The following is a 27,964-nucleotide window of genomic DNA, read 5'->3' as shown; positions in this document are numbered from 1 at the left end:
GTGCTCAATACGTAGGCAGAGCTAGTCAGTAAGTTATAGAATATATGGCTTAATCGCCATATAACTTACTATATATATATATATATATATATAAATATATATATATATATATGAATAAAAAAGAATACGAAAAGTATAAAAGCTTATAACTTTTCTTTATTCGTTTTATGCTAAAAAAAACTAACCAAATCAAACATATTAACCACCATCAAACATATTACAATCCTGCTGAAAAAAAAAACAAGCAAAATAAAACATTAACCGATTGGCTTCGCTAATAAAACAACAAGATTTTTGTCGCTTTCTTGAAAAAAAATTTAAACATATTAACCGATTAGCGTCGCTCTGTACGGAATACAATCTTTTAATGCATCTAAAACCAAGATTCTCTCTTTACATCATCAACGTTCTGATCCACATCTTGCATCAATTGAAATGAATGGCTCTCATCCTGAGGCGGCGTCAAGTTTTGACAAGCTTCTGGGCTTGACCTTTACTCCTGATCTTAAATGGAACACGTACATCAAATCTGTTGCCAAGGCCGCTGGAAAAATCGTGGGAGCCTTCTATCGATCCCGTAGATATGTCACTGCTGATGCAATTCTCTTTCTATATAAGAGCCAGGTACGTCCAAGGCTGGAGTACGGTTGCCACATCTGGGCAGGAGCTGCTAGAAAGGACTTATCCTGCCTTGATAGCGTTCAAAATAGACTTCGTAGTCTCGTAGGAGATGTCCTTTTCTCTTCCCTGCAACCTCTATCTCACAGAAGAGATGTTGCGAGTTTGTCTCTGATGTATCGTTGTTTTCATGGAAGTATTCGACTGAACTTCGGTCTATGGTCCCCCCTCGCCAAACTTTCACAAGAAACACTCGTCTAGTTGAAAACACTATCAATAATTCCCCCACTCTTTATCTGTGCCTAAACCTAAACATAGATTCCATGAACAAAGCTTCTTTCTTAGAACTGCACGCCCGTGGAATTGTCTTCCGTTTTCCTGCTTTCCAGCTGACTACAATATGGTTGTCTTCAGGTCTAACGTAAACAAGTTCTTGATGAGCTGTTACACTTGTTAACAAATTTACCGAATTTTCATTACTAACGATTACTCTATTGTCCAATTTCTACTATACACTCTTTAACCCTTATCCTCGAGTGGCCCTTTGGCCTTGATAGTGGTGATCCCTATGTAAAAAAAAAACGACAATAACTTTGTATTTTGGGGACGGGGTAAATTTTTACATTTGCTCAACCTACACAGTTTTCTTTAATATGACGACTTCTAAAAGTTTTCGATTACGCTGATGACAAAAATCTCATTTAAATTTGGGAGAGACAAGCACTTTCGACGGTTGGAGGTGTCTATTCCGGAGGTTTTTCTTAACATAAGGCGGTTAAGTTTTGTCTATTCCGAAAGCTGTTCTTAACATAGGGATATCCGACCGGCGTGTCTATTCTGAAAGCCGTTCTAAACATGCAGAGGTTGGCGGTTGGCCACCATCAACAACCAACCGTACTTTAATTTTTACGGGAGGGGATGGACTGCGTCAATCGGGCAACGCCGGTTAACGGGCCCTGCTAGTGTATATATATATATATATCAGGCAGCGACTTGACTATTCATATGTTCAATGAATAACTTTATTCATTGAACATATGAATAGTCAAGTCGCTGCCTGATGATATCTGTTGTTTGATTGAAACAAGTGGCTGTTTGTAGCAGCGGGATGTGACCATGTTTATATAACAATAAACAAGTATTATCAGCTCTTTTTATTGAGCACTATCTAACAAACTCTTTGAATTCACTAGTCCATTACTTTTGAATAAAAAAAACCCCGAGTATATATATATATATATATATATATATATATATATATATATGTTCAGCCGTTTCGGAGTCTATAAAGAACGAATTCACACACACGCACACTCGCAAAGGTGCATATATATGTTCAATTTTGTGAATTCGTTCCTTATAGACCCCGAAACGGCTGAACAGATTTTCTTTAAAATTTACAGAACTTTAGTGTATATATCTAGGAGTGATCTTAGTAAAGTTTTGTTTCAGAATATCCCCGATAATCGATAATCCAAACCGTTATTTTAATTAATCTATTATTGGTAAAGCTATTGTTGTCCAAGTCGTCGCTTAGCAACAATGATAGAACAACGGGCCGTGAAAATTCTACCGTGGGTAAGTTGATAGCGTGTTTTTTTTTATTGCATGACATGGTCCGTAGATTCAAACTCCGCACGTAAATTTCGTATTAACTGCAAAGAATTTTATAAAACTTGAAAATTTACGTGTTTTTTTTTGCTTTTTTTTGGGGGGGGGGCATGACGTTGCTGGTTGCTTATGCACCCTCCCCCTGCAGGGCCAGGTGGTTCAAACACCGGACGTAAATTTCTTAATGTTTTTTATAAAAAATATATAATTTTATATAAGAAACAGTAGGTTCTTTAGAGTGCAATGTAGAATAACATATATTTTGGATTAAGTTACTGCATAGAGGCATGTGATAATTTCACGAATATTGATGACAATAAAAATATAGGAGTGTGAAATATTCGTTGGTTATCATTCAATCCTGGGTAACGTCGGGTATCCCTACTAGTATATATATATATATATATATATATATATGCATAAAAATAAAATTAAAATACCAGCGATGGTTGACGTTATGTTGTTTTGAAAAAAGAAAAACCGAATGAATTTATGAAATGATCAACGTTTCGTCCCTATCGCAGAGGACATCTTCAGGATATTAAAAGGAAAAATGCAAAAAAAGAAAACGATCATAGACCATACGAAAATGAAAAGGAAACAATGTTAGAATCCTACCCATATCAGGAAGGAAACTATGTGTGTGTATGGGAAGGTTGGGTTGTTCAATGTCTATATATACACTTTTAGAAATATGTTAAATAAATATGTACACTTTTTTTGTTACTCTGAACTTATTCATTTTTTAAAAATTATTTAAGAATTGGGGAAAAACGGTTAACCAGGATCTGTTTTTATATTTTGTTCTTTGATTATTATTTTCCCTATATTAGGGGCTAAATGGTAGAAACCCTTTTTTGCGTAATAGTATTAGAGTTTAAAATTAGTGCTGACTCTAAAAGTCCTCTTTTAGCTCTATGTATCACGTATTTTATAATTTTCGCATGATCTAAATTAAATGAATGATCGTGTTCTGCACAATGGCACTCTTTTACCATTACTGTTCCTTTGTATCACAACTCATCAGTGCCATCAGACTAACGCCTCTCCCAAGTCGAGGGTTGAACCATGAACCATCACGTTGACAGTTAGCAGTTCTACTTATCGACCCACAGGAGCGGTGGTCCAAATAACCTCGACAAATGTCTATTTTAAACAAACATTCGCTCACCACTTTTATAGTGTTCAAACCGTTTATATATTAACAAACGGAGAGCCTCGCATTTTTCAGCCAATTAATTAGCAAGTGAGATTATTTACGACAGTGCTCTACCCAAAGAGGCATGAAGCTTAAATATATATATATATATATATATATATATATATATATATATATATATATATATGATAAGAAATAAAAGTTAAACAAAACTTTATTATATCGCCAGATCAATAAGGGAAAAAGAAAAACAAACTACCTGTTTAAGCAATTGAATTTCGAAGTTAAATGCTTCTCATTTCGGTAATCATCACTGCAGGGAGTCACGCGTACCGCCGTTCGGGAGATTCGAATCCGGTAACTAAACAATCTCGGACACTATTAGCAAGGCACAACCGCACGGCCAATGTTAACCGTAGCGAGAAGGCGAGATTATAGTTAAAATTAACATTTGTATAAATCGTAAATGCCATTCAAGTAGTGATCATGTGATTTTAACATCATGATCTGCACATGCGGCCTAATGTTACAATTTCATTCAACGTAAAGCGCTGAATAATAAGAATCGGGTTTTTAAATGAACAAACACATATATATATATATATATATATATATATATATATGTGTGTGTGTGTGTGTGTGTGTGTGTACGTGTGTGTGTGTGGCACTATATCGTAGTGCCATGGTTAGTGGTTACTTATGCACCCCCCCTTCAGGATTAGGTGGTAATTTTGCTGTAGGGGGAGGGATATATAGAAATGCAGCCTAGATTTCCCTTTCCGTTTTCGCTCTTTTTTCGTCTGGACGCCATGAGGTGAGCACGTATTTTTCAGTTCCTCTTTAGATGAGAGGAAGGGGAGCCCCCCCCTCATCATTAGTTAGGTTAGTTAGGTTAAGCAGTTTATTGTATGAAGCAGTTTATTGTATGAAACAATTGGACAATAAAATAGTTAAGATTATATATATAACAATTGTGTAGTGCGTTGTTTATGCTGTATTGAATGTCTGCCTAGGTCAAAGGAAACGGTCTTGAAGACGAAGAAGACCCGATACAGAATGACGCCGGCAGACCTGAGTGAGGGGGGTGGCCACACCCAACATTTCAGGTATGCCTTTTATTTTACCTCTAACAAAAGACGTCTAATCGACAGGTCTTCATGCGCGGACTATTTCAAGAACATTTAGTGTAACACGTGATCGGTCACATACCAGCGACCGAGCGGATCGTGTTATATATATATATATATATATATATATATAATTTTAATTGATCTATTTCGTTTCTAATGAATCCCACGCTGGACGCTGCATCCCCACTACGTTACCTAGCATCTTCTCTACTCTTCTGATGAGAGGCATTAGGCTTCGAAATGCCTTGGCATAAAGAGTCCCTTCTATCCCCCACCTAATTGTTTGTATTCCCTTGTTTAATAAATGAACCAATCTATATTCACCGATGTATAGTTTTTGTGACGTCATTTCCCATTCCTATTGTTCTCCTATATATAGAGACAAATATTACATAATCATAACACTGAACATGCTAATGTTTTAGACAAGTGTTTTTTTTCAGGCGACGTAATAAAGCCTGTCTACCGTATCCAGGAATAGAGGTGATATTTCAAAAAGTTTAAAAACAAAGGAAGTTAAATTCATAAGGAAGGGTTGAAGGTTAAATGACATTTTAGACTCTAGACATCGAAAGGGGAGAATGAATATACGGCAAGTGAAGACAAAAGGGGGGAAGGAAAGAAAAGCGAGAAGAAAGGTATATAAAAGATAATCAGTATGGATTACAGCGTCAATAATAGGCAAGAGGAAGATGAAGCACTATTTAATTATCGATGAAGGAGAGGGAAGAGGAGGTGTCAAAACATGAGGACTGCTATGAGGGGGGAATTATTGAGAAAGGAAGGAGTTAAAGGAGGTGTGGAGAGAAATGAATGTATACGTTAGAATATTAATTTAAACATATACACACACATGCGTATGCATTAATCCTGGGAACATCAACCTGAAAGAACAGTTGGAAATGACTTATATACCATACATTACGACCATGTAATCCCTATAGCCACCTACCTTGAAAATGCTGCTGTGAAACCTGACATAGTTATATGGAATAAGTCAGAGAGAGTTGCAACCTTGATTGAAGTGAGTGTTCCTAATGATGGCGGTCTGAACAGAGCTGAAAGAGAGAAACAGACCAAATAACAAGGTCTCATTTATGATATGAAAAGAAACTGGAATCTTAAGGAGGTATCAATCATACCAGTTATCATAGATGCCACATGGCTTATGAAGAAGAACCTGAAGTCCTATCTAACTAATATTCCTGGTGAACCAAGTGCAAAAAAGACCCAGACAATTGCACTTAAGGGAACAACGAGGATACTAAAAAGAGCTCTCGGTTGGTTTCAATAAAAAGCGGAGCAATGTTGGCAGCTTGTTTGGCTTCCCCATACCCAGCATTACAATCTTCAAACGAAGAAAAATAAGAAAATAAAAAAAAACACATACATATATGTGCGCACAATATACAAAAAATTATTATTTATGAGGCATGAAAGGTCCGTATGCAAAACTTAAAAGTTATAATTTTATAGATCTTACTAAAGTAATATTTACCACTATGAAATTAAATATTCAAAATTTAAAGATTAATAGTTATACTTCGATCGATCTAGCTAAAAATAAGTAATATTTACCACGATCAAGTTTAAAATTAAAAATTTTATAATAAAATTTAAGAATAAAAAGAAACATACCAATTCTAGTTTATTTTTTATTATTCACGAGAAAAAATAAATAAAAATATAACAAAATATATAATAAAAATTAAAATGATAATAAATATAATAAAATTAAAAAGAAACAGCTACTTACCGTAACAATTGTTTTATTCTTGTGACGATTGGTAACAATGTTTTTTCTTACGCATGTGTAAAGTCATAATCGTTATTTTTCGGCATTTGTAGAGCAATAGGATTATTATTATTATTATTATTATTATTATTATTATTATTATTATTATTATTATTATTATTATTATTATTATTATAGTTGTTGTTGTTGTTATTGTTGTTAATATTGTTACTATTATTATTTGATAATAAATATATAAAAATAAATAATATTAGTGTAAAGCGAAATAGTAAAACAATTGTCACGATAAAAACACACAAAAAAACAACTAAAAACAAACAAAGAAAACAAAACGAATTTTTTTCGCGTGCAAAAGTGAACAAACCGTATTATGTGTTCATCAACGTTTCGTCTTAATTTCCAGAGGAAGTCACGAAATAAAGACGAAACTTTGATGAACACATAATACGGTTTGTTCCTTCCTTTTTTTTTCTCTCTTTCTCTCTCTCTCTCTCTCTCTCTCTCTCTATATATATATATATATATATATATATATATATATATATTCTTTCATGTAGGTTTTCCTTATGTTGTTTACACATACAGCTACTATCATTCCCTACATTTGTATCTTCTTATTTTCGTTATATAAAATTTCAGCTATCTTTACGAGGCGACGATTGTGCTTCTTATTATTTCCTTTTAGGCGATGTGCGCCTGAACATAGACGCCGCCAGTCAATTATGGTTCAGATTGCAGAAACAGGATGAGTTTCGTTTCCGTTGTCTAATTTGTTCCACTCCGCTTTGTCAATCTTATAATAGTTCCTTGTTTATCCGATTTGATATGCGCGTAGAACAGGTACGCGAATTAATCCGTGTAGACTGCTTTAATATATCTAACGAATATATAAAATGCTATATATCTGTTTGTATATCTGTCTGTCTCCATATTTTCAAACACTATCTCCCCCGAAACTAAAAGTCGCAGAGCGGCGCAAAGAGCATCAAATGATTGGATTTTTATGGACCTTTCTTTTATGAGTCTTTAGTTGGATAAAATATTTAAAAAAAATGGGTATGAATTGAACAAATCAATATACCTTTGTACATTCATTTTTTTTTTTTTTTAATCAATTCATATGCGTGTAACGTTGGTAGAATAGTAAATCAAAACGTGGATTCAATAAACAAAGCTTCTTTCTTAGAAGTGCACGCCTGTGGAATTCTCTTCCGTTTACCTGTTTCCCACCTGACTACAACTTGGATGTCTTCAAGTCCAGCATAAACAAATTCCTGATAAACCGCCCCCTTAAGTAAGCCACTTTAACAAATCTCCAATACTAACTATTACTACGATATTATCCCATTGATTATTGTACAGGCAATAACCCTTATCCCCGAGTGGATTCCGGGGCTTGATATGTGGTGAATCCTATGTAAAAAAAAGAAAACAAACAAACAAACAAAAAAGAAAAACGTCACCAGCTTTGAATGTTAAAGTTTTGCTTTCGGTTTCGATTCTAGTTGATGGAACCTAAATATTTTATAATAATAATATATATATGAAATCTGGACAAATTAAAATACCATATTTAAGAATAAGCCGATCGTCTTCCCCCAGTTTATATATATATATATATATATATATATATATATATATATATATATATATATATATATATATATATATATATACTGACTTAGGTCCAATTATAAGAATAGTAAATTTATAATGTTCGACATTAATTTATAATATATATATATATATATATATATATATATATATATATATATATATATATATATAATGTTAAAAGTCCACGTATGCTTCTAGGATAGTGGTTTAAAGGTTATGAGGGTTTTTTGAAGCATGAAAAACGATGTTACTTTTTGTATTTAATATTTTTATTGTTATTTTTTTATATTTAAAGCGGACCTCCGCTCTTGGTCACAAAAAAAGTATCGAAAAGAAAAAGAAAAAGAAAACCGTTGAAAGAACTGGTGATTTGGCGTTCATTCCTAGCAATCATGTTCGAAAAAGTTCACGTGAATCTCTCTCTCTCTCTCTCTCTCTCTCTCTCTCTCTCTCTCTCTCTATATATATATATATATATATATATATATATATATATATATATATATATATTTGAAATCGCAACCTTATAATATATTAAAATTGATAGAACATTAACTCTATAATAATTCATATTAAATCTGCAAGAATTAAAATATCATATTTAAGTGCACTTTATGTTCCAGCTAGCTTAGATAAATACTGTTGCAGTTTAAACAAAAAGGCTACAATAATATATAGGAAGGTCTTCGTTTAAGCTAATCATCTACAGAATTCCATCATCAATATATTACATAGAGATGCATCCTCTGTGAAATTTCCACAGGTCCAGCTAGTAATATCTAGATAAATGTAAGTTTAAATGATATAAGGTGGAAACATTAAGATGAATGTAGGCGTATCAACATTACCCTTTCCTTTCCCCATTTGTTTATTCTCTAACTAAGAATTTATAGAAGTTTCGTTGTTCCATCTTTTCCCTCCTTGTAAAAGCTAGGAAAATATTTTGTTCCTATATCAAAACTGTTCTTAGGCTAAATCTGTTAGAATGATATTTCCTCTATTAGCCTGAAGACGTGAGATCACTGGTGAGCTCTCATCATAGAAACATGTATGCACATTACGATGTTTGCATGAATAAACACATTATAATTACGTTCTTTTCATTCATTGCTGACTCCTTGATAAAGATACGAATTCCAGTGTATTTACATATAGGAAACTACAAAAATGTTATATATATATATATATATATATATATATATATATATATATATAATCGTACACATACAGCACTGTTTCGCTGTTTCACAGCTCATCAGTGCGGCTAGACAGACAACTGCCTCAAGCCAGGATCGAAACCGGACCGCTCAAATGACAGTCAGGGCTTTTCACCATTGCGCTATATGGCTGCTGCTGTGTGGGTGAGGAATTAACCATGTTTTGACACACGCACACACATATATATATATGTATGTGTGTGTGTGTGTACATATATATATACACACATATATACATATCTATATGCATATATATAATATTCATATGTACATATATGCATATATATATGTATATATATATATATATATATATATATATATATAATAAAATAAGAAAACGACAATATAAAAATATATACTAATGCATATAGGTTTAATCATTTATTCAATAAGGATGATACATCAATTAGGGGTGAGAATAAGTAAAACTCTTAGAGAATCTTACTTATTCTACATCCCTAATTGATGTATCATCCTTATTGAATAACCATTACATCTATACGCGTTATATTTATAGTGTCGTATATATATTTTTATAATGTCGCTTTTATATTTTCTTTATCTTCTATACAAGCACCAAAACAATTTGTTGAGCTTTGCATTATTTCGGTAAGTATACTTTAACATAATCGATCTTATTCTCTTAACACACACACACACACTCACACACACACACACACACACACACACACACACACACACACATATATATATATATATAAATATATATATATATATTTGGTGAGAATGATGGAAATAGTATTCCGAGAAAACAGAAAAATAGAAATGAACAAACCGAGTTATGTGTTTATCAACGTGTCTTCTTTATTTCGAGACTTTCTCTGGATGAATGAAATAAAGACGAGACGTTAATGAACACACACACACACACACACACACACACACACACACACACACACACACACACACACACATATATATATATATATATATATATATATAGAGAGAGAGAGAGAGAGAGCAAGTTATAAAATGTATATGGCGATTAAGCTTAATGGCCATATACATTTTATAACTTTCATCCACTCTAGGATTCTTCAGGCTTACCTGACGTAAGCCTGAAGAATCCTAGAGTGGATGAAACGCGGAATATTCAGTGTAGCTTAATCGCCATATATATTTTATAACTTACTAACTAGCTCTACCTACGTATTGAACACTTTTGAAGTAAATACTTAAAGTTTACGCATAAATCTATACTTTCGTATATTAATTTTATGTGAGTAAATTGAGTAGTTATATATATATATATATATATAAATGTTTTTTTTCCCTTAAGTTTTTTATCTATTATTTAAGTTACTTACTTAAGCTTTCACCTATTTTATATTTCATTTTATTAAAATAAACCTGTAACGTATAATTTCTACCTGCCCGGCTAATTTATATATATATATATATATATATATATATATATATATATATATATATATATATATATATATATATTATATTTAATTATATATATCATTATACTATCAAAATAAACCTGTAAAGTATAATTCATTAACTTATTTTTCCTTTTCTTTTTCTTTCCATTTTATAAACAATAAATATCTTTCAATCTCTCCCCGCCCGGCTAAATCACTTTAAACCCCATTTTCAACCCGTTCTTTCACTAACATTAACTCTCCAACCTGTTGCCATGGCGATCCTTTAAATTAACTGTTACTTATGCCGTTACCAATAAAAATAGCGTCTTTTAAGTTTAAACCGTTAAAAAAAACGTATATAAGAATTTACACATAATTAATATTTAATTATAAACCCCTCTCTTATTGAAGACACTCCTACTACTTTAAACTCCAACGTCCTCTCCCTACCACTCCCCCTTCTTTTCTAACTCCCCTTTATCTACGATTTTTCCATTCTTATTTTACTTTATAACTTAGTCCATCTATGAATTCTGACGATGCTAGTTGGATTTTTTTCCTCTCTTTGGGGATTTTCCTCTAACTGAAACAATTTGTAAACTCATTCTGGACTCACAGTAATAAATTTCCTATATACTGCTCTGACTACACATTGAGCACTCTAGTCCGGTTTTTTCACCACTGGTAAATATATATATATATATATATATATATATATATATATATATATATAAGCGGCTATATGTCTGTCTGCCACCATATTTTCACACTTCATCCCCTCCGAAACAAAATGTTGCAGAACGGCGCTAGGAGCTTCAAATGATTGGATTTTTTATGGACCGTTCTTTTATGGGTCATTAGCCGGTTTAAGTTGTTCTTATGGGGTCAAAAAATGGGTTACAATGGAAGAAATCGTTTAGCATTTTATACAGTTGTACTGACCAAAGATTTAGGCCACAAAAGCAAAATTAATACTACCATTCCCTTTTGCATTATATTAAACCTTCCTTTCCCTACAGTGAAAAAGAGACAATTCTGATTCTTTGGCTTTCCTCTCGCCGGGTGGTCCTGCTTGCTGACTCGTCCCCCACCGCCTGCTATCGTTCAGAGAGACGAGGGTAAGTGTGGGTGTCTTTTTTAACTACTACAGTCAGAGAGTTCATGCGACTAAGTCCAGTACGCACGCGTTTATAAAAACTGCTACATAATGTATCTTACCAATGCTTCGCAGTGTTTAACTTAAAAATAAAATAATCATTCAAGTTAGTATTTGTGTTGTGTCTTATCCATATGAGATAACAGCAACTATTTACACAGTCATCTTAGTTTATTTCTAATTTTTAATTTTTAATTGATTATATGCGTGGAACCTTGGTAAAAATGTAAACGTCATTAGCTTTGAATGCCACAGTGATGCCATCTAAACATTTTATTTTTGAAAACACGACTCTATAATAATATATAAGACATCTTGACAAATCAATATTTAAGCATATTTTACGCTCGGACAAAGCCCTCTCCATCAGCTAGTATATATATATATATATATATATATATATATATATATATATATATATATATATATACATTATATATAAATGGTAACGTCATTATATATATATATATATACTTGTTTATTGTTATATAAACATGCTCACATCCCACTGCTACAAATAGCCACTTGTTTCAATCAAACAACAGATATCATCAGGCAGCGACTTGACTATTCAAAAGTTCAATGAATAATAGGTTATTCATTGAACTTTTGAATAGTCAAGTCGCTGCCTGATGATATCTGTTGTTTGATTGAAACAAGTGGCTATTTGTAGCAGCGGGATGTGAGCATGTTTATATAACAATAAACAAGTATTATCAGCTCTTTTTATTGAGCACTATCTAACAACCTCGTTGAATTCATTAGTCCATTACTTTTGAATATAAAAAAACCCGAGTATATATATATATATATATATATATATATATATATATATATATATATATATATATATATATATATATATACACACATTATATATATATATATATATAATTTAAAAAATGGAGCTGAAAGTCGTTATAAAGATAACATGCGCATATTTTTTATTATATAATTTGTTTTGAAATTTGGTCTTAAATTTTTCGGGTAAAATAGCCTTCCTCAGAGACCGTAGGTTATTCATGTTCGTAATAAAAATATTGCATTTTATTACGTATTGTATTAAGGTCCTTTGTTGATATTGTAGTCTCTGCTCCTGTTCACAGAACGATGTGATTGAAACAGAACCTTAAGAAAAATGGCAAGTAATTTTGTTCAAATTTCAGATCGGCATATTTATTTTTAATCAATTAGTGTTATATTATGTCTTGACAATTTTATATATCATCCCTTCTGCTATTTATGTATCACTAATTATATCTATATTTATATATAAAATTACTTTATGTGTGTATGTGTGTCTATGTGTGTGTGTATATGTGCGTCCCTATAGACTCTGAAACTGCTAGACCAATTTATTTTTAAATTTCACACGAATGTATTTTATGTGCCTGGAAGTGTTAGATATGTTTTATATCGAGATGCCTCCGATAAGTATTGAAAATGAATAATCGAAAAATTTAACGGAAGGAGAATCAGTCTAATTTTTATCAAAGTTAACGCCCCTATGAATCCTAACATCATAAATGTATTCGAGAAGTTTTATCACCGCACAAGCAGAAGGGACACTCATATAAAATTAACAGTAGGTTCTTTGATAAGCCAGTGACGCGTTCGAAATGAACGTTTCAATTTAGAGCACAAGTGAACCATGATACTTGACTTTTGAATTTTATACATTACTTTATTTCATTATATAAAAATAATTTTACAAAGTCAGCAGAAAATTCTCTACAGCGCAATGTAGACTATAATGTATTGTGGTTTGGTTGTTTTGGTTTACGGCATAATAACCCTTTTCGGGTTACGTAATGCCGAATCCAGTTATGTTGAAAGCAGTTTTTTACGGCATATCAACCCTTTTCGGGTTATTTTATGCCGAATCCAGCTATTTTGGAAACAGTTTGTATGCTTCAAGTTCTTATATCTTCAGAGTTTGGTTGAAGAGTTTGGTTTGTTTGTTGGACGGCATATCAACCCGTTTCAGGGTTTTTAATGCCGAATCCAGTTATTTTGGAAATAGTATTCACGTTGCATCCAGCGATTTTGCAGAAGGTTTTTATTCTTCAAGCAATTTGTATCTTCAATCATTAGTTTGTAGTGTTTGGTTTGGTTGTTTTATAGTGGATTTATATCGTTTTTGTTCCCAGCTGTGCAGAGCATGAATGAGTTTTGCAATGGGAGAGGGAAAAGGGTTAAAGTATTAATTTTTGGTATATTTAAGTTAGGAAACCAGTCAGGAAGTAGGGGAGATAGAAAGAGAAAGGTGAAATTTTCTCTTCCCTGCAACCTCTCTCCCACAGAAGAGACGTTGCGAGCCTGTCTTTGTTTTATCGTTATTTCCATGGCAGATGCTCGTCTGAACTTCTATCTCTGGTCCCCCTTCGCCAATCTTTTACAAAAAAACACCCGTCTAGCTGAATCCACTGCCACAAACTTTCCCCACTCTTTATCTGTGCCTAAATCAAAACGTAGATTCCACGAACAAAGCTTCTTTCTTAGAACTGCACGCCTGTGGAAGTCTGTTCCGCCTGCCTGCTTCCCACCTGACTACAACCTGGATGTCTTCAAGTCCAACGTTAACAAATTCCTGATGAACCGCCCCCTTAAGTAAACACTTCATTAAATCCCCACACTAACGTACTGAACTTGCAATAACCCTTATCCCTGAGTGGCTTCCAGGCTTGATAAGTGGTGACCACCGTGTAAAAAAAAAAGAATAAGAAAACTCCAAATATCTCATCCCCTTCTCTGAAAATAGACTGTTTAATCAAGCCGGCACAATCTTATTTGCATATGAGTAACGAGGTTTAATGTTACTTCGCGGGACTTGGCAGGATATAACATACGCAGCGGATATTTTTTTTATTTTTATTTTTGCCCATAGCCGGACCTTACACACTAAGTAAACTAATCCAGAAATTTAAGGTAAATCCCTTAGACATCTTATTTGCTACGAGTAGCGACAACGCATTCTATCACACTTTTTCTGTCCGAATTGAAATTGTATTATCTTCCGGTATTTCGCATAACATTCCTTATTTCTAAATTTCGAATCGCCCAATAATTTGTTTGATTTAAATTCCTTCTAACATTTTTTGTTAAAATTTTAATTTAAATATAATATTTTTCAATTTCTATTTTTAGGAATAGAAGGTGGACCTGTTAATTCACTCTTATTCGTTCGTCCCTTCGTCTGTCCGCACTTTTCTTAATAACTGCGCCTTGGAATTTTAAAAAATTTTGCGCAAACATTAAACATGATATGAGTAAAAACGTAACAGAACGGATTTTCGGGAAAACTCCGGTTGCCTTTCGGGTTAAAATTATCAAAAATTGACAATTTTGTGCTTATGAAAAAAATTGATGCCTTGGATTTTTATAAAACTTTCTGAAAATTGTAACGGACTGATTTTTATATAATTTTGTTTGTCTATAATTCACGATAACTCTTGGAGAGTATCACAGGGGCTCTTTTAGGGCTAATAAAAACTCTCCATTTTGTGAACTATTTTACCATATTTGTCCAAAATTTTCTGTTCATGTCTATTTAGCAGTTTTGCATAGTGCTGAACTCAAATTTAAATATGTTAAGGCCTTGGGGACTTTTGGGGCTAAATCGGGGGGGGGTGTCAAATGATGGACTTAGTAATTTCTTTTTTTTGCATCCTGCAGAACTCAAATTTACATATGTTAAGGCCTAAAACTGTACCGTTTGTTCATTTTCACCAGGATTTGACGTCCCCTGGGGACGTTTGAGGCTAAATGGAGGGGGGGAATGCTGAACTTAGTCATTTTTTATGCCTCTTCACAGTGCATGCTTCACTTGTTCATGTTAAGTTCTTGAAAGTAGTTTGTATTATTAGGATTATTCTGACAACTGTTCACACCTTGAGTATTAATCTCTTAACGTTTCGGTCGCTGTAACCTTAAGCTTTCTTAAAGCGTAATATTGGCTAACTCGAGAATAAAGACTTCCACCAGGCCTTGGCTTAAAGAAAATAAAAACATGCTACCCTTTTGGTTAAAAAAATCGGATTTCATTCGAAATTCCATGTAGATTCCCGAATCTGACAGAAAGCTTCCCGAGTTCGACAATATACACTTGAAGTAGGTCGGAGGTTACATCGACCAAAACGTTGTGAAAATGACACTCACGGTGAGAAACATTGTTCGAATAATACGAATTATAAATCATCTAAACGACTAGAAACATTGAAAATACTAATCTTCGTTTTCGTCTGTGTCTTCCATGTTACGCATTCTTACCTAGACGCCCATGTCACACTTGTGACACCAGGTATTGTTTTTTGGTACTTGGTAATACGTGAACCTTTTTCTGGTGATATTTTGATACTGAACGTTACTCTCTTTGAAAATGACTTTTATCCTTGTCTACTAAATATCTAAAAAATTTACCAATGATCAATACATTTCTGCAGCGTTCACTTATTGCCTGAAGCATATCATTCGACGCCATAACGTTTTCATTTGAATTAAACGTTCACTTCAATAGTAAATCATTTCTTGGACCTTTTCATAACGTTTTAAAATCCTTCAGGGTTCACATAAACGAAAATTACACAACCTCCGACCTGCATGCGAACTGCGATTGAAATATACAACCTGCCTATAATAAGTTTCTAGACTTTGCCTTTTGGCCAAGATCAAAGTGTAGCATCTGTTCTTCAGATGCTGCACTTCCATTTCTTGTTCTTTTTCGGTGGAGAAGCAGTCCTTCACGACCGAGACAAATTTTTCTTTTTGTATCTTTTCTTCACGTTAAAAAATGACCCTGCTGTCTAACTCTGTCCCGTGGGGAGGCATTGTAAATAGGTACAATAAGTGTCCAGGCTTTTGTTGTATAACCATTTAAAATTGCTGTAGATGCTTGAACATTCAGTTTGTTATTGATTTACATCTTATGACATGACTGACCAATTTTTATGATTTCAGTTTCAAATGGACAGATACGCCAGAAACTGGAATACACCCTACTAAAGTCACGGCTGGTGAATTTCAAAAATGCATTCTGGACTTAAAGACACTAGAAAAACGATATGCAATAAAATTCTGTTTTAAAAATGTCACAGAAACGTATGGAATGCTTAAGACTGCTTTTGGACCATCTTGCATGAATCGAGCATTAGTTTTTGAGGTGCATAAAAGGTTCAAGTAAGACCCGCAGTCTGTGAGGGATGATGAAAGGCGTGGAAGGAGTAAAAAATGTCAGAACTGATTGGTCATATAAAGAATTTCATGGATAAGGACCGTCGTGTTTCTATAGAGACAATAAGTGCATAGTTTAGTGTCAGTGTGGGAACTGTACACACATTTATTCGTGAGAAACTGTGGAAGATTTGTGTGAAGTTTGTCCTAAGGGTACAGTTCGCAACTCCATGCTTGTAACAGATTATAATTTAATCAAGAATTCTCATAAGTTTTGGTTTCGGTTTTCATTATAGATGAAGGAACTCAAGTAATATATATATATATATATATATATATATATATATATATATATATATATATGTTGGATGTGATAACTAATGGCTAAAAAATGTACATCATTATAAACAATAATTTCGGCCGTGCTTTTCCTTAGACAAAAACAAAATGGCTGAGGAGAGCCTAACATTATTTACGATTTATCATTAACTGCTCACCCTTATGTTGCGATTAAAACCGACGGTACCAATGTTTTTTGACCTTCTGTACATTATATATATATGTATATATATATATATATATATATATATATATATATATATATATATATATATATATACACATATATATAATGTACGTATGTTTCTGTGTATTTAACTATATATATCCCCATACGAAGGAAACTAATCAATTTTAAATACGTATAATGTGCGTGTCTGCGTTTTAGTCGATTCTTGCCGCTTGAAGCATGGAACACTATAATTAAGATCGAAAGATACACAAGACAACAAATATCCTGTCTGCTATGATATTTGTAGAATCTCAAATTTCTTTTATCGTATTTTCTTCTGAATTTGTCTTTAGAGCATATGGTGGAAAGCGCAAAGGCAGACAGTAATTGTAGCCTTTTCCCACTGTCATTGTTAATCTTAGCGAAATGTCATTATGCGTCATTTTAATATACACATATACACATATATAATATATATATATATACATATACTAGCAAAAGTATCCGTCGTTTACTGGGTTCAAAAACAGCCTACAGAAAATGGACTCTGATTTATGAAAGTATGATAGGTTATGAAAAGGAAGGATTGTAAAGAGATAGATTCGAATTTGGGGGTATAAAAATCAAAGCAAAATCTGACGAAAGTAAAAATAAAATAGATAAACCCCATAATTTATTACAACCTACCTGTTCACACTGAAACAGTTATCACAATATTCTGTGGATCTATTTTAAAAAAACCTTGTTAAACTTTGTGACATAATTCCATTCTATGGAGGTCAGGCGCGAACGAACACCCCATAATTTTATTATACCATATTTCTTCAAACTGAAACATAATTATCAAATTGTACTTACGCAAAAAGATATGAAAAGTCTTTATTAAAGTTTTTGCCTATTTCCATTCTATGGAGGATGCCAGGCGCGAACGCAGACCCCACAATTTATTATACCATCCCTATTTAAGTTAAAACATACTTATCAAAGTATTATTATGTACATCTATATCAGAAACACTTGTAAACGTTTTTTTTGTAATTTTTAATTTTTTTGTGGGGTCTGCGTTCGCGCCTGGTCCACAAAGTATGTGAATAAAAAATTAAAAAATGGGGTGTATCTATTTTATTTGTAATTGCATCATATTTTTCTTTGGTTTTGATGCCCCAAAATTCGAAGCTGTCTCATCACACCCTTTCCTTTTCATAACCTATCATACTCTCATAAATCAGAGTCCATTTTCTGTAGGCTGTTTTTGAACCCAGTCAACGACAGGTACTTTTGCTAGTATATATATATATATATATATATATATATATATATATATATATATATATATATATATATATATATCAGCAGGGGTCCATAATGTAACGGTATACGAACTCGACTATAGAACATATGTTTTGACGTTCGAGCACTAGTACAGTCAAACTATGCTGGTTTTTATTTCTATTTTTATTTTTTTATATTTATTTTTATTTTAATTTTTATTGCTACTTTTATCTTTACTTTTATTTTCTATTTAGAAATCTAAAATTTTATTTTATTTTATATCATATATAAATCATATATATATCATATATATATTTATTTATTTTTTTAATTTTTTACAAACCAATATAGCTTAACCATACAGACCCCTAAATATTAAACCAGTAACATGTATTGGAACATATTTAATCATGCGTCTACCTAAGCTCCCATTATTGACTACACCCTTTTATTTTTTTTATTTTTTATCCTAACTTTACTTTATTTACTTAGTATAAACAAACACATATCTATGTATATGTGCATGTCTGTATATGTATGTATATATTTATTGATATGTATGTTAATATATAAGAGTATGAATGTATGTGTACATGTGTGTGCATGTATGTATGTATACATCAATATCCTACTGGGGATATATGACTGTACATACATTATTTAAGTATGTTTATGTGTGTTCATATATATATATATATATATATATATATATATATATATGGGTATGTGTGTATATATATATGTATGTGTATATATATATGTATACGTATGTCTGTCTATATACGTATATATGGGTGTGAGCATGTGTGTGCATTTATTGGCATGTATGTTTCCGCGTGGTTTCTGTATATATTTGTATGTGCATATGTAGTTGTGTGTATGTATGTTGATATACTTTTATATATACGTGTGTATTTGGGTTTATATGTGCATACATATGTATATGTATGTACGTGTTTATATGAGTATGTATGTGTGCGTATGTGCGCGTGTATTGGCATATGTATTCACTCTTAACTGCCTAAAACAATTCATTGTCGAAAGTACGTCTGGACTTGCCGTGGCCACTGCGAGCGTTCTAAAATGAAACCATTGCCAAACGCACGTGACACGTTCACTAACCCTTTCTCTCACCCGCTCTACTTCTCCCTCTCTCGCTCCCATCAATTTATATACTGCAGTGTATAACTAAACAATTTTACTAAAAACAGCTTAATCTTAAAACCCAAAATTGAAATTCCTCCCCCTCTCCTCTCCTTACCGCTCCCTCTTATCTCCCCCTCTCTCACGCTCCCTATATCACTACGCTTTCACCCACGCCTAGCTGAATTTACTAACCCCCCCACACTACAATCTAATGTATTTTAAACTTCCAAACTTAATTATTGTCGATCTCCGCCCCCTTATTTTCTCTTCCCCTCTTTCTTTTTTCCCCCTTTTTTTTTTCTCTCTCGTATTTTTTTAAAAATCGTTCTTCCAAATAATGATAGCCATTCCTGTAACGTCTGACGAGGCCGCTGAATCGTAAATATGGTCCGGCAACCGAAACATATGTAACTGAACTGATAAAATGGTAATAAAAAATAAAACGCATATTTGCTCTGCAATAGTATTTAACACTCTCTTTAGGTTTACTAATTACCATTTTCACACTATATATATATATATATATATATGTTGATATTATTTGAAAGAAAACCGCATCTATATCTATATATCTATAAAAGTGAACATGTGTGTGTGTGTGTGTGTGTGTGTACGCAATAACTGCCATTTTTTAGTTTACAGACTCGAAATTTGATATACAGGGTACTGAGTTTTGTGAAAATCTACGTGATCAGTTTTCGGCCAGAAATTTGGCGATTAAGGGGTCAAAGTTCAATGATTTGACCTTTGAGAACTCTACCAAACTCCTCTGACAATTTGGGGTCTAAACACTTGAAATGTTAGATAAAAGTTCCTTGGACATGGATCTAACTTAATAACTTGATTTGAGCACAACACAATAAATGTTAAAGGGTCATAATAGGGGACAAAGTTAAAAAAATTGACCTTTTTTATTTTTATTTTTATTATTTTTTTATACATATATATATATATATATATATATAAATGCGGAAAAAATCCTACGCTCTATTTCCAGAATAGAACGTGTTCTGTCTTTTTACCTTCCCTTTTCTATATAAAAACTTTCCAGATTGAGACGTTTTCTATATATTTTTTTAAATTTTACTGACCGAGACTTCATTTTATATGAATATACGAACGCTAGTGAATCATACCTCATCTGCAGAGTTTTCATTCGGATAAGACATATCAAGCTATTAATTTGCTTGAAAAGTATTTTTTCTTATCAGAAAGCAATGTTCTATCAGCACACGCAATCTATACATTTTTTTATATTGCTCTGAAAATGTGTAACTGTAGCTTCACTTTAAATAATGGTGTGAACTATTAATCTTAATGAGCTTAAATGTTGATAAATGAAGGTTAGTACTTTATAAACATGATATTAATTTTCTGTTACCCGCACCATCCATGTGACTGGAAATAGCTTGCAAATAAAAGCAAAAATTACTACTTTGCACAAAGGTAAAAACTTCGAAAATTGAAATTTATACACACAACTAAAGTTTTCTTTTATGCTGTTAGTTATTGTCTGAATAAAAAGACTATTCCATGAAATAAGGAAATTTTTTATCTTTATCTCCCTTGAACGTTTGATGAACTAATAAATGAGTTTAGTTTTTCTCATCATCATTTCAATTTGTCTATATATAAATAAATATAGATATCTATATAATTATAAAACTCCAATGACCTTGTAACAAGTGTTGTAACCCAACATCCGGTTTACGACTTCCGGTTGCGCATGTGTACATAAACATAAACCCATAATAGCATAAAAAAATAAACACAAATCGCTACTTTTGCGTAATTTGACCTGCGCACTGAAATATTAACGTTATTATTTAGAAATTATTATTTAATATGGGTAGGGTGAGGATGTTTTGCAACTATTCTGTATTACAAGTATACTGCCGCAATTTTCTCGCTTGGTTAGCATTGCTGGATGTCATCGTCCTTTCGAGTTTAAACTCCTATTGTGAGACATCGACTTGGGGTTATTAATTGGCTGGATGACCGCGTCCCTTGTCGAGACGAAGGAGGTTCATTTCACAGTCGGATTTCAGCGCGGTTTCCTTGATCTGTGGTGGTTAAATGAAATTCTTGTGTGCGGGACATTTGCCCAGTTGGTAGAGTGCTTGCCTCGCATGCAAGAAGCTCGGGTTTCGAATCCTAAGTTCGGATGTGTCTAACTGATGAGCCCAAATGAGGGCGAAACTCGAGTCTTGGACGTCCGGTTCGTTGACTGTCATTGCTCTTGTGGGCGGCAACATTGAATTAATTATATATAATCTCTCAAATTCTGATTATATATATATATATATATATATATATATATATATATATATATATATATATATATATATGATTATAAATATATATATATATAATTTGTTATATATATGTAATTTGTTGCAAAATTTAAAATAATGAAGAAGAAATAGTGCATATTCAGATTTTTAAGAGGGGGAAAAATAATGTATATATATATATATACATATATATATTATTCAATTTACGTAAAAAATTCAATCTCTGTTCTTTATATATATATATATATATATATATATATATATATATATGTGTGTGTGTGTGTGTAATAAATTCCACAGCCACACATGTCGCAGCCTACTAGTCATCTAACCAATTAATAACACTAAGCCGATGTCTAATAAGTAGGAGTTTCAACTAGAAAGGATGATGACATCCAGCAATGCTAATCTAGCGAGCAATTAATGATAGTATTTTAAGAATGTGAGAGATTATGTATAATACATTCCAAAGCCAAACAACGTCACAGAATTGTGTGCGGGACGTTTGCTCAGTTAGCAGAGTGCTTGCCTCGCATGAAAGAGGCTCGTGTTTCGAATCCTGAGTTCGGATGTGTCTAACTGATGAGCCCAGATGAGGGCGAAACTCGAATCTTGGACCTCCGGTTCGTTGATTTTCATGGCTCAGATGATGTTACAGAGTCTTAGCTTTGTACGACAGCTAAGTCTCTCTCTCTCTCTCTCGATCCAAAATGTTGACATCCAGCAACAAGCAAGAGCAAGATAGCCAGCAACAAGTTAAACTGCAGTCCAGCTTAATGCGGGTACTGGTCTCCCGCTTTATGTTTTTTTTAAATCGGAGATTTTCTTCTCCTAGAAAGGTTGCCTTCACGACAGCTTACGGGAGCCCTCTCCACCCCAACACACACATACATACACACAAACACACACGGTGCTAGTTGGCCGTTGACCCCGAAAATTTATACATACATACATAATACATACATACATGCAAAGTTTTATCAGACGAGCGCCACTCCCTCTGACACTTAAAGTCCATGAGCCTAAAAATAACTTTTTCTTTTTTAGTCCTACCTGTGAATTCACACACTCACGCAGGCATGATACTGAAGACGGTCATTGAGATCAATTATTACATGTTTCCAGCATTTCAAACCTCCACACGTCACGACTTTTCCATCGCCACAGGACCATTTTTAATAGACAAATGCCCGAGGGTGTATCTATACACAGATGATGTTACATAGTCTTAGCTTTGTACGACAGCTAAATCTCTCTCCTTCGGTTCAAAATTTTGAGATCCAGCAACAAGCAAGAGCAAGATAGCCAGCAAAAAGTTAAACTGCAAACCAGCTTAATGCGGGTACTGGTCTCCCGCTTTATGGTTTTTTAAATCAGGGATTTGCTTCTCCTAGAAAGGTTGCCTTCACCACGGCTTACGGAAGCCATTTCCACCCCAGCACACACACACATACATACATGGTGCTAGTTGGCTGTTGACCCCGAAAAAGGGTTCATTCGCCCTTTGAAAGGTCTTGTTTTTGATCCTTCAGGGAGACTAGCCGCCCTCCTCACCAAACAAGTCTGGTGAGGGGAACCAGTTTAGTCGCCGGTGACCCGACCATGAGGCAGGTAGTACTGGGTTACATGGTACCAGTAGCACATGACATGACCTGACACGCAACAAATACATACATACATACATACATACATACATACATACATACATATATACATACATACATACATACATAAAGTATATACGGATTCCGTATTTTCTTAATATAGATGAGTTATTGTTTGCAACTCTTATAATAAGGCAATGAAAAACTAAACGTAGCGAAGTTGCTTAAGAATTCCGCTCTCCTCTGAGATTAATGGAATTCGATTTCTGTTCTTTATTATTGAACTTGTTCGAAAAAAAAAAATGGAGATATTTGTGTGTCGAAGACGCAATCTACGCCTTCCTCGTTATCGCTAATGAATTAGCTCCATCGCTACAATGTCTACCAACACGCCCTCTACCTTTGAACATACACAGGGACACTAGCACGCAATTACACGCACACACGAACACACGAACACACGCCCGCAGATATACGCAGATACATATATATTGTATATAGTTTAATCGTGTAACAAATTTTACTAAGTGATTTGATGGAACGTGTTTTTTCTGCAATGGTTTATCAGCTCTCTGCAGGATCATATCGTTTACGCCAGGTTAAGCAAGTTGCTAATCGATTTCCCACCTTTCATACACTCAAGCAACGCAATCTCCATCGATATATAAAAGTGGGTATGTGTGCTTGTTTATATATTTGTATGTACGAAAGTTCATTTCTGGACTTATTACCTGTTTACTATTATTAGAATTTATTTTGGAACACAGCTTTTATGCGTAAGTAATCATAGTGTAAGCTTTATTTAATTTGTTGTTAGTTTACTTTTCATTCACTCAAGCAAATCATTTTATACTCCTATAAACTTGTATGCTTTTGTGTGTGTATTGATATTCATATTAAGACCTCTTTTTTTACTATTATTATTATTATTCATTTGCTTCCCCACGAAAGCAAAATGGGACAAGAGGTCGTTTTTAATGTGGATTTAAACCAGCTCCCCAAAAGAAGGCAAAAGGGGCACTCTGGTTGGGACCAAAATAATAATTCTCTCATAATAGAAGGTTGTGGTTATTTGCTTCCCCACGAGAGCAAATTAGGCATGAGGCCGTTTTTTTAATATGGAGAGGGGGAAGGGGAATCGGGACCAGCCCCCGAGAGGTGGTAAATGGGAGCTGGATAGAGAGAGTCTATTGGTATATAGGGTTGCCCCTACATGGATCAGAAACTCATTGCCACAAGGGCAATGGTTTTTGCTTGCAGCCTCTGCCGGAACAGATGGTATTTATTTGCTCCCCCACCGAGCAAATTAGGCACAAGGCCGATTTTTAATGTGAGGAGTGAAGGGAGTCGGAAGGGGAAAAGGGGACCAGCTCCCGAGAGGTGGGAAATGGGAGCTGGTTAAAGGTCAGACATGTGGGGCCGCCCCCACATCTGGTCTTTGCTAGTCATAGCTAGTCATAGCTTGCAGTATCTGCCGGAACAGATACTACACTTTGAACAATAGAAAAAAGGCAGCCTATTTAGTTATTTATCTGCTTCCCCACTAAGCAAATTAGGCATAAGGTCGTTGTTTAATGTGGAGAGTGAGGGGAGGGGAACCAGCTCCTCAAGAGAGAGAGAGAACTGGATAGTGACAATTGCTATGAATGACTTCCCCTACATTGATCAAAACTGACTGCTACAAAAGCAATGGTCTTATATCTGGGGGTGTCCCCACATATGGCCTTTGTTTGCAGTATCTGCCGGAACAGATACTGTCGATATTTCCTACCGACGAGTGGGGGGGGGAAGAAAAGACGTTTAGCTTGCAACGAAAAATTACGAGAAATTACCTCGTTGCTTACAAGCAAACGTATTCTTGTAAATATAACGCGCTGTTAACAGTTGTCGTACCGGTCTGATAGATCTCTAACAACGACAAGAACAAGCTACAACAAGCCCACAAAGGTGACTCTTTTTATAGTCTCAATCTCTCGTTCAGCGAGATTGAAACGAGACTGGAATGTCTATTTAAGCTATAAGGAATAGACATCTTATTTTCTTCATTAACAAACACCAGGTCGGGCCGTTCACAGCCATGAGTGTCTTTCCCTTCCCACCATTAATAATAGAAAAAGATCTTGTCCCGAAGGCCCAGAAGAAAAAATGCGAACCTTTTTTTTATGTTTATTTAAAAAGAAAATACACCTTTCTTATATGTGAGTCGTGGTATTGCATTTATCTGCAAAGGATCTAGCTAATTTGCATATTCTTTTATTAAACGTTCATTTTAATTAACTCCCTATTAGTCTTTTTCGGTTTTCTTATGGGATGATCATCTTTAGTTAACTAATACGTGTACTTATATTCATGCAGATATTTTACATGGTTTACACGCGTAATTATTACGAAAAAAGATTATGGTAAACACAAGCCTCTTTCTATATATATATTTATGCATGCGTATAGATATCTGCTTAAAAAATTTTGGTTACCAAACTCCTCCTAGAGTTTTTGTCTACAGGTATGAAACTTCATAAATAGGGCATTCGAACTCATGCGAAACTTTATATTTGGGTTTTAGCCGGGGGAAGATCGGTGCAAAAGTGTGAAAATTAAAAAAAAAATGGAATTTGCCAGGTGATGGTCGAATTACGGCATTTACGAATATGCATGCGCAACGTAATAGCTATTAGTTCATTTTTAATTTTTAGCCTCGCCGCAAACATGTCTTCATACGTCAGACTGTAAAGGAAAAGGAAGAATCGTAAGCTAAACGTTTTGGTTTCGATTCTCGGTGGTCGCACGCGAATCATTTTTTTTTTTTTTTTACTTTTTAAATCATTATTATATATTAGGTGCAATAAATCTATATATCTATAATAGTAAAAGTGTCTGTCTGTCTGTCTACACAATAACTCTGACAATTTCTTTACCAATAACTCTGACAATTTTAAGTCTACAGACTCGAAATTTGATATACAGGGTAGTGAGATTTGGGAAATCGTTGTAATCAGTTTTTGACCAGAAATTTCGTTGTTAAGGGGTCAAAGTTCAACGAATTGACCTTTGAGAACTCTACCAAACTCTTCCGCTAATTTTGGGTATAAACAATTGAAATTTTAGATATAGGTTTCTTGGACATGGATCTAACTTAATAACTTGATTTGAGCCCAATTATTATGACCCCTTAAAATTTATTGTGTTGGGCTCAAATAACGTTATTAAGTTAGATATATGTCCAAGGAACCTATATCTAAAATTTTAAGTTTAGACCCAAAATTTTCGGAGAAGTGTGGTAGAGTTCTCAAAAGTCAAATCGTTTAATTTCGACCCCTTTACAGCCAAATTACTGGCCGAAAACCGATCAGAAAGATTTTACCAAATCACAGTACCCTGTATATCAAATTTCGTGTCTTTAATTTTTAAATTGACAAAGTTATTGCGTAGGGAAATGTACATGCATACACACACACAGACACACAGATACACAGATACACAGACACTTTCACTTTTATAGATATACTAGCATTTCAGCCCGGCGTTACCTGGGTGTTTGGATGTGTATGTTGAGTAAAAAAAAGTGGTAGTAGGAAGGCAGGCTCGAACCCGTACCGCAAAGGAGGAAAAAAATGGGGTAAAACCTAATGTTTATACTGTTACGACCACCACCAAACCGGAAACGACATTTTTAAAATTAAGGCTAGACCATCTAAAGGAGGGATAACTTTCAGAAATATCGGCGAAAAAAAAAATGACCCCACCCCTGAAGCCAAGTGCCTAGTTGAAGGGGAAGATATTAAGGTTTTTAGCCAATTTTCGATATTTGTCGTATGAAAGGTCGAACTCTAAAACGATACTGATCTTGGTAAAATCCGTCGTCCATATTAAAAGTTTAAGGCAGACATGCAAACAGACATACATACATACATACATTTATATATTGGTAACTAAAGATTTTCGACCCAAACTGATGAAAAAAGCTTGCCCTATCTCTGAATCACCTTTATGTAAAATTTCAAATATTTAGACTAGAAATTGTCTGAGTAATTTGGTAGAGGCCGCAGATGTCAATTTTTTTTAACTTTGACCCCTATTATGACCCCTTAACATTTATTGCTTTGAGCTTAAGTCAAGTTATTAAGTTAGATCCATGTCCAAGGAACCTATATCTAAAATTTCAAGTGCGTAGACCGAAAATTGTCGGAGGCGTTTGGTAGAGTTCTCAAATGTCAAATCGTTGAACTTTGACCCCTTAATCGCCAAATTTCTGGCCAAAAACCGATCACATCGATTTTCCAAAATCTTAGTACCCTGTATATCAAATTTCG

At 33.8% G+C, this 27,964-nt stretch overlaps 2 protein-coding genes across 3 annotated transcripts in view; one reads left to right on the top strand and one right to left on the bottom strand.

Moving 5' to 3' along the window:
• LOC145254639 (uncharacterized) overlaps positions 1-27,964 on the top strand; it is a 455,334-nt gene that overhangs the window by 72,866 nt on the left and 354,504 nt on the right. The window lies entirely within an intron of this gene.
• Positions 1-27,964, bottom strand: part of LOC145254637 (dopamine beta-hydroxylase-like) — a 479,491-nt gene that overhangs the window by 430,858 nt on the left and 20,669 nt on the right. Inside the window, exon 2 of one of the 2 annotated variants that reach the window (XM_080113254.1) lies at positions 5,471-5,576. The exons of the other annotated variant lie outside the window; for it this stretch is intronic. Within the exon in view, the coding sequence (XP_079969380.1) occupies positions 5,471-5,499 (29 nt within the window). The 5' untranslated portion in view covers positions 5,500-5,576. The remainder of the gene's footprint in view (positions 1-5,470; positions 5,577-27,964) is intronic. 2 annotated transcript variants of the gene reach the window in all.

The sequence above is a fragment of the Euprymna scolopes genome, chromosome 30 (assembly GCF_053919585.1).
Source record: "Euprymna scolopes isolate OS-2025 chromosome 30, ASM5391958v1, whole genome shotgun sequence".
Lineage (NCBI taxonomy): Eukaryota > Metazoa > Mollusca > Cephalopoda > Sepiida > Sepiolidae > Euprymna > Euprymna scolopes.
Note: the sequence above shows the minus strand (reverse complement) of the source record. Positions and strands in the feature narration are given on the sequence as shown.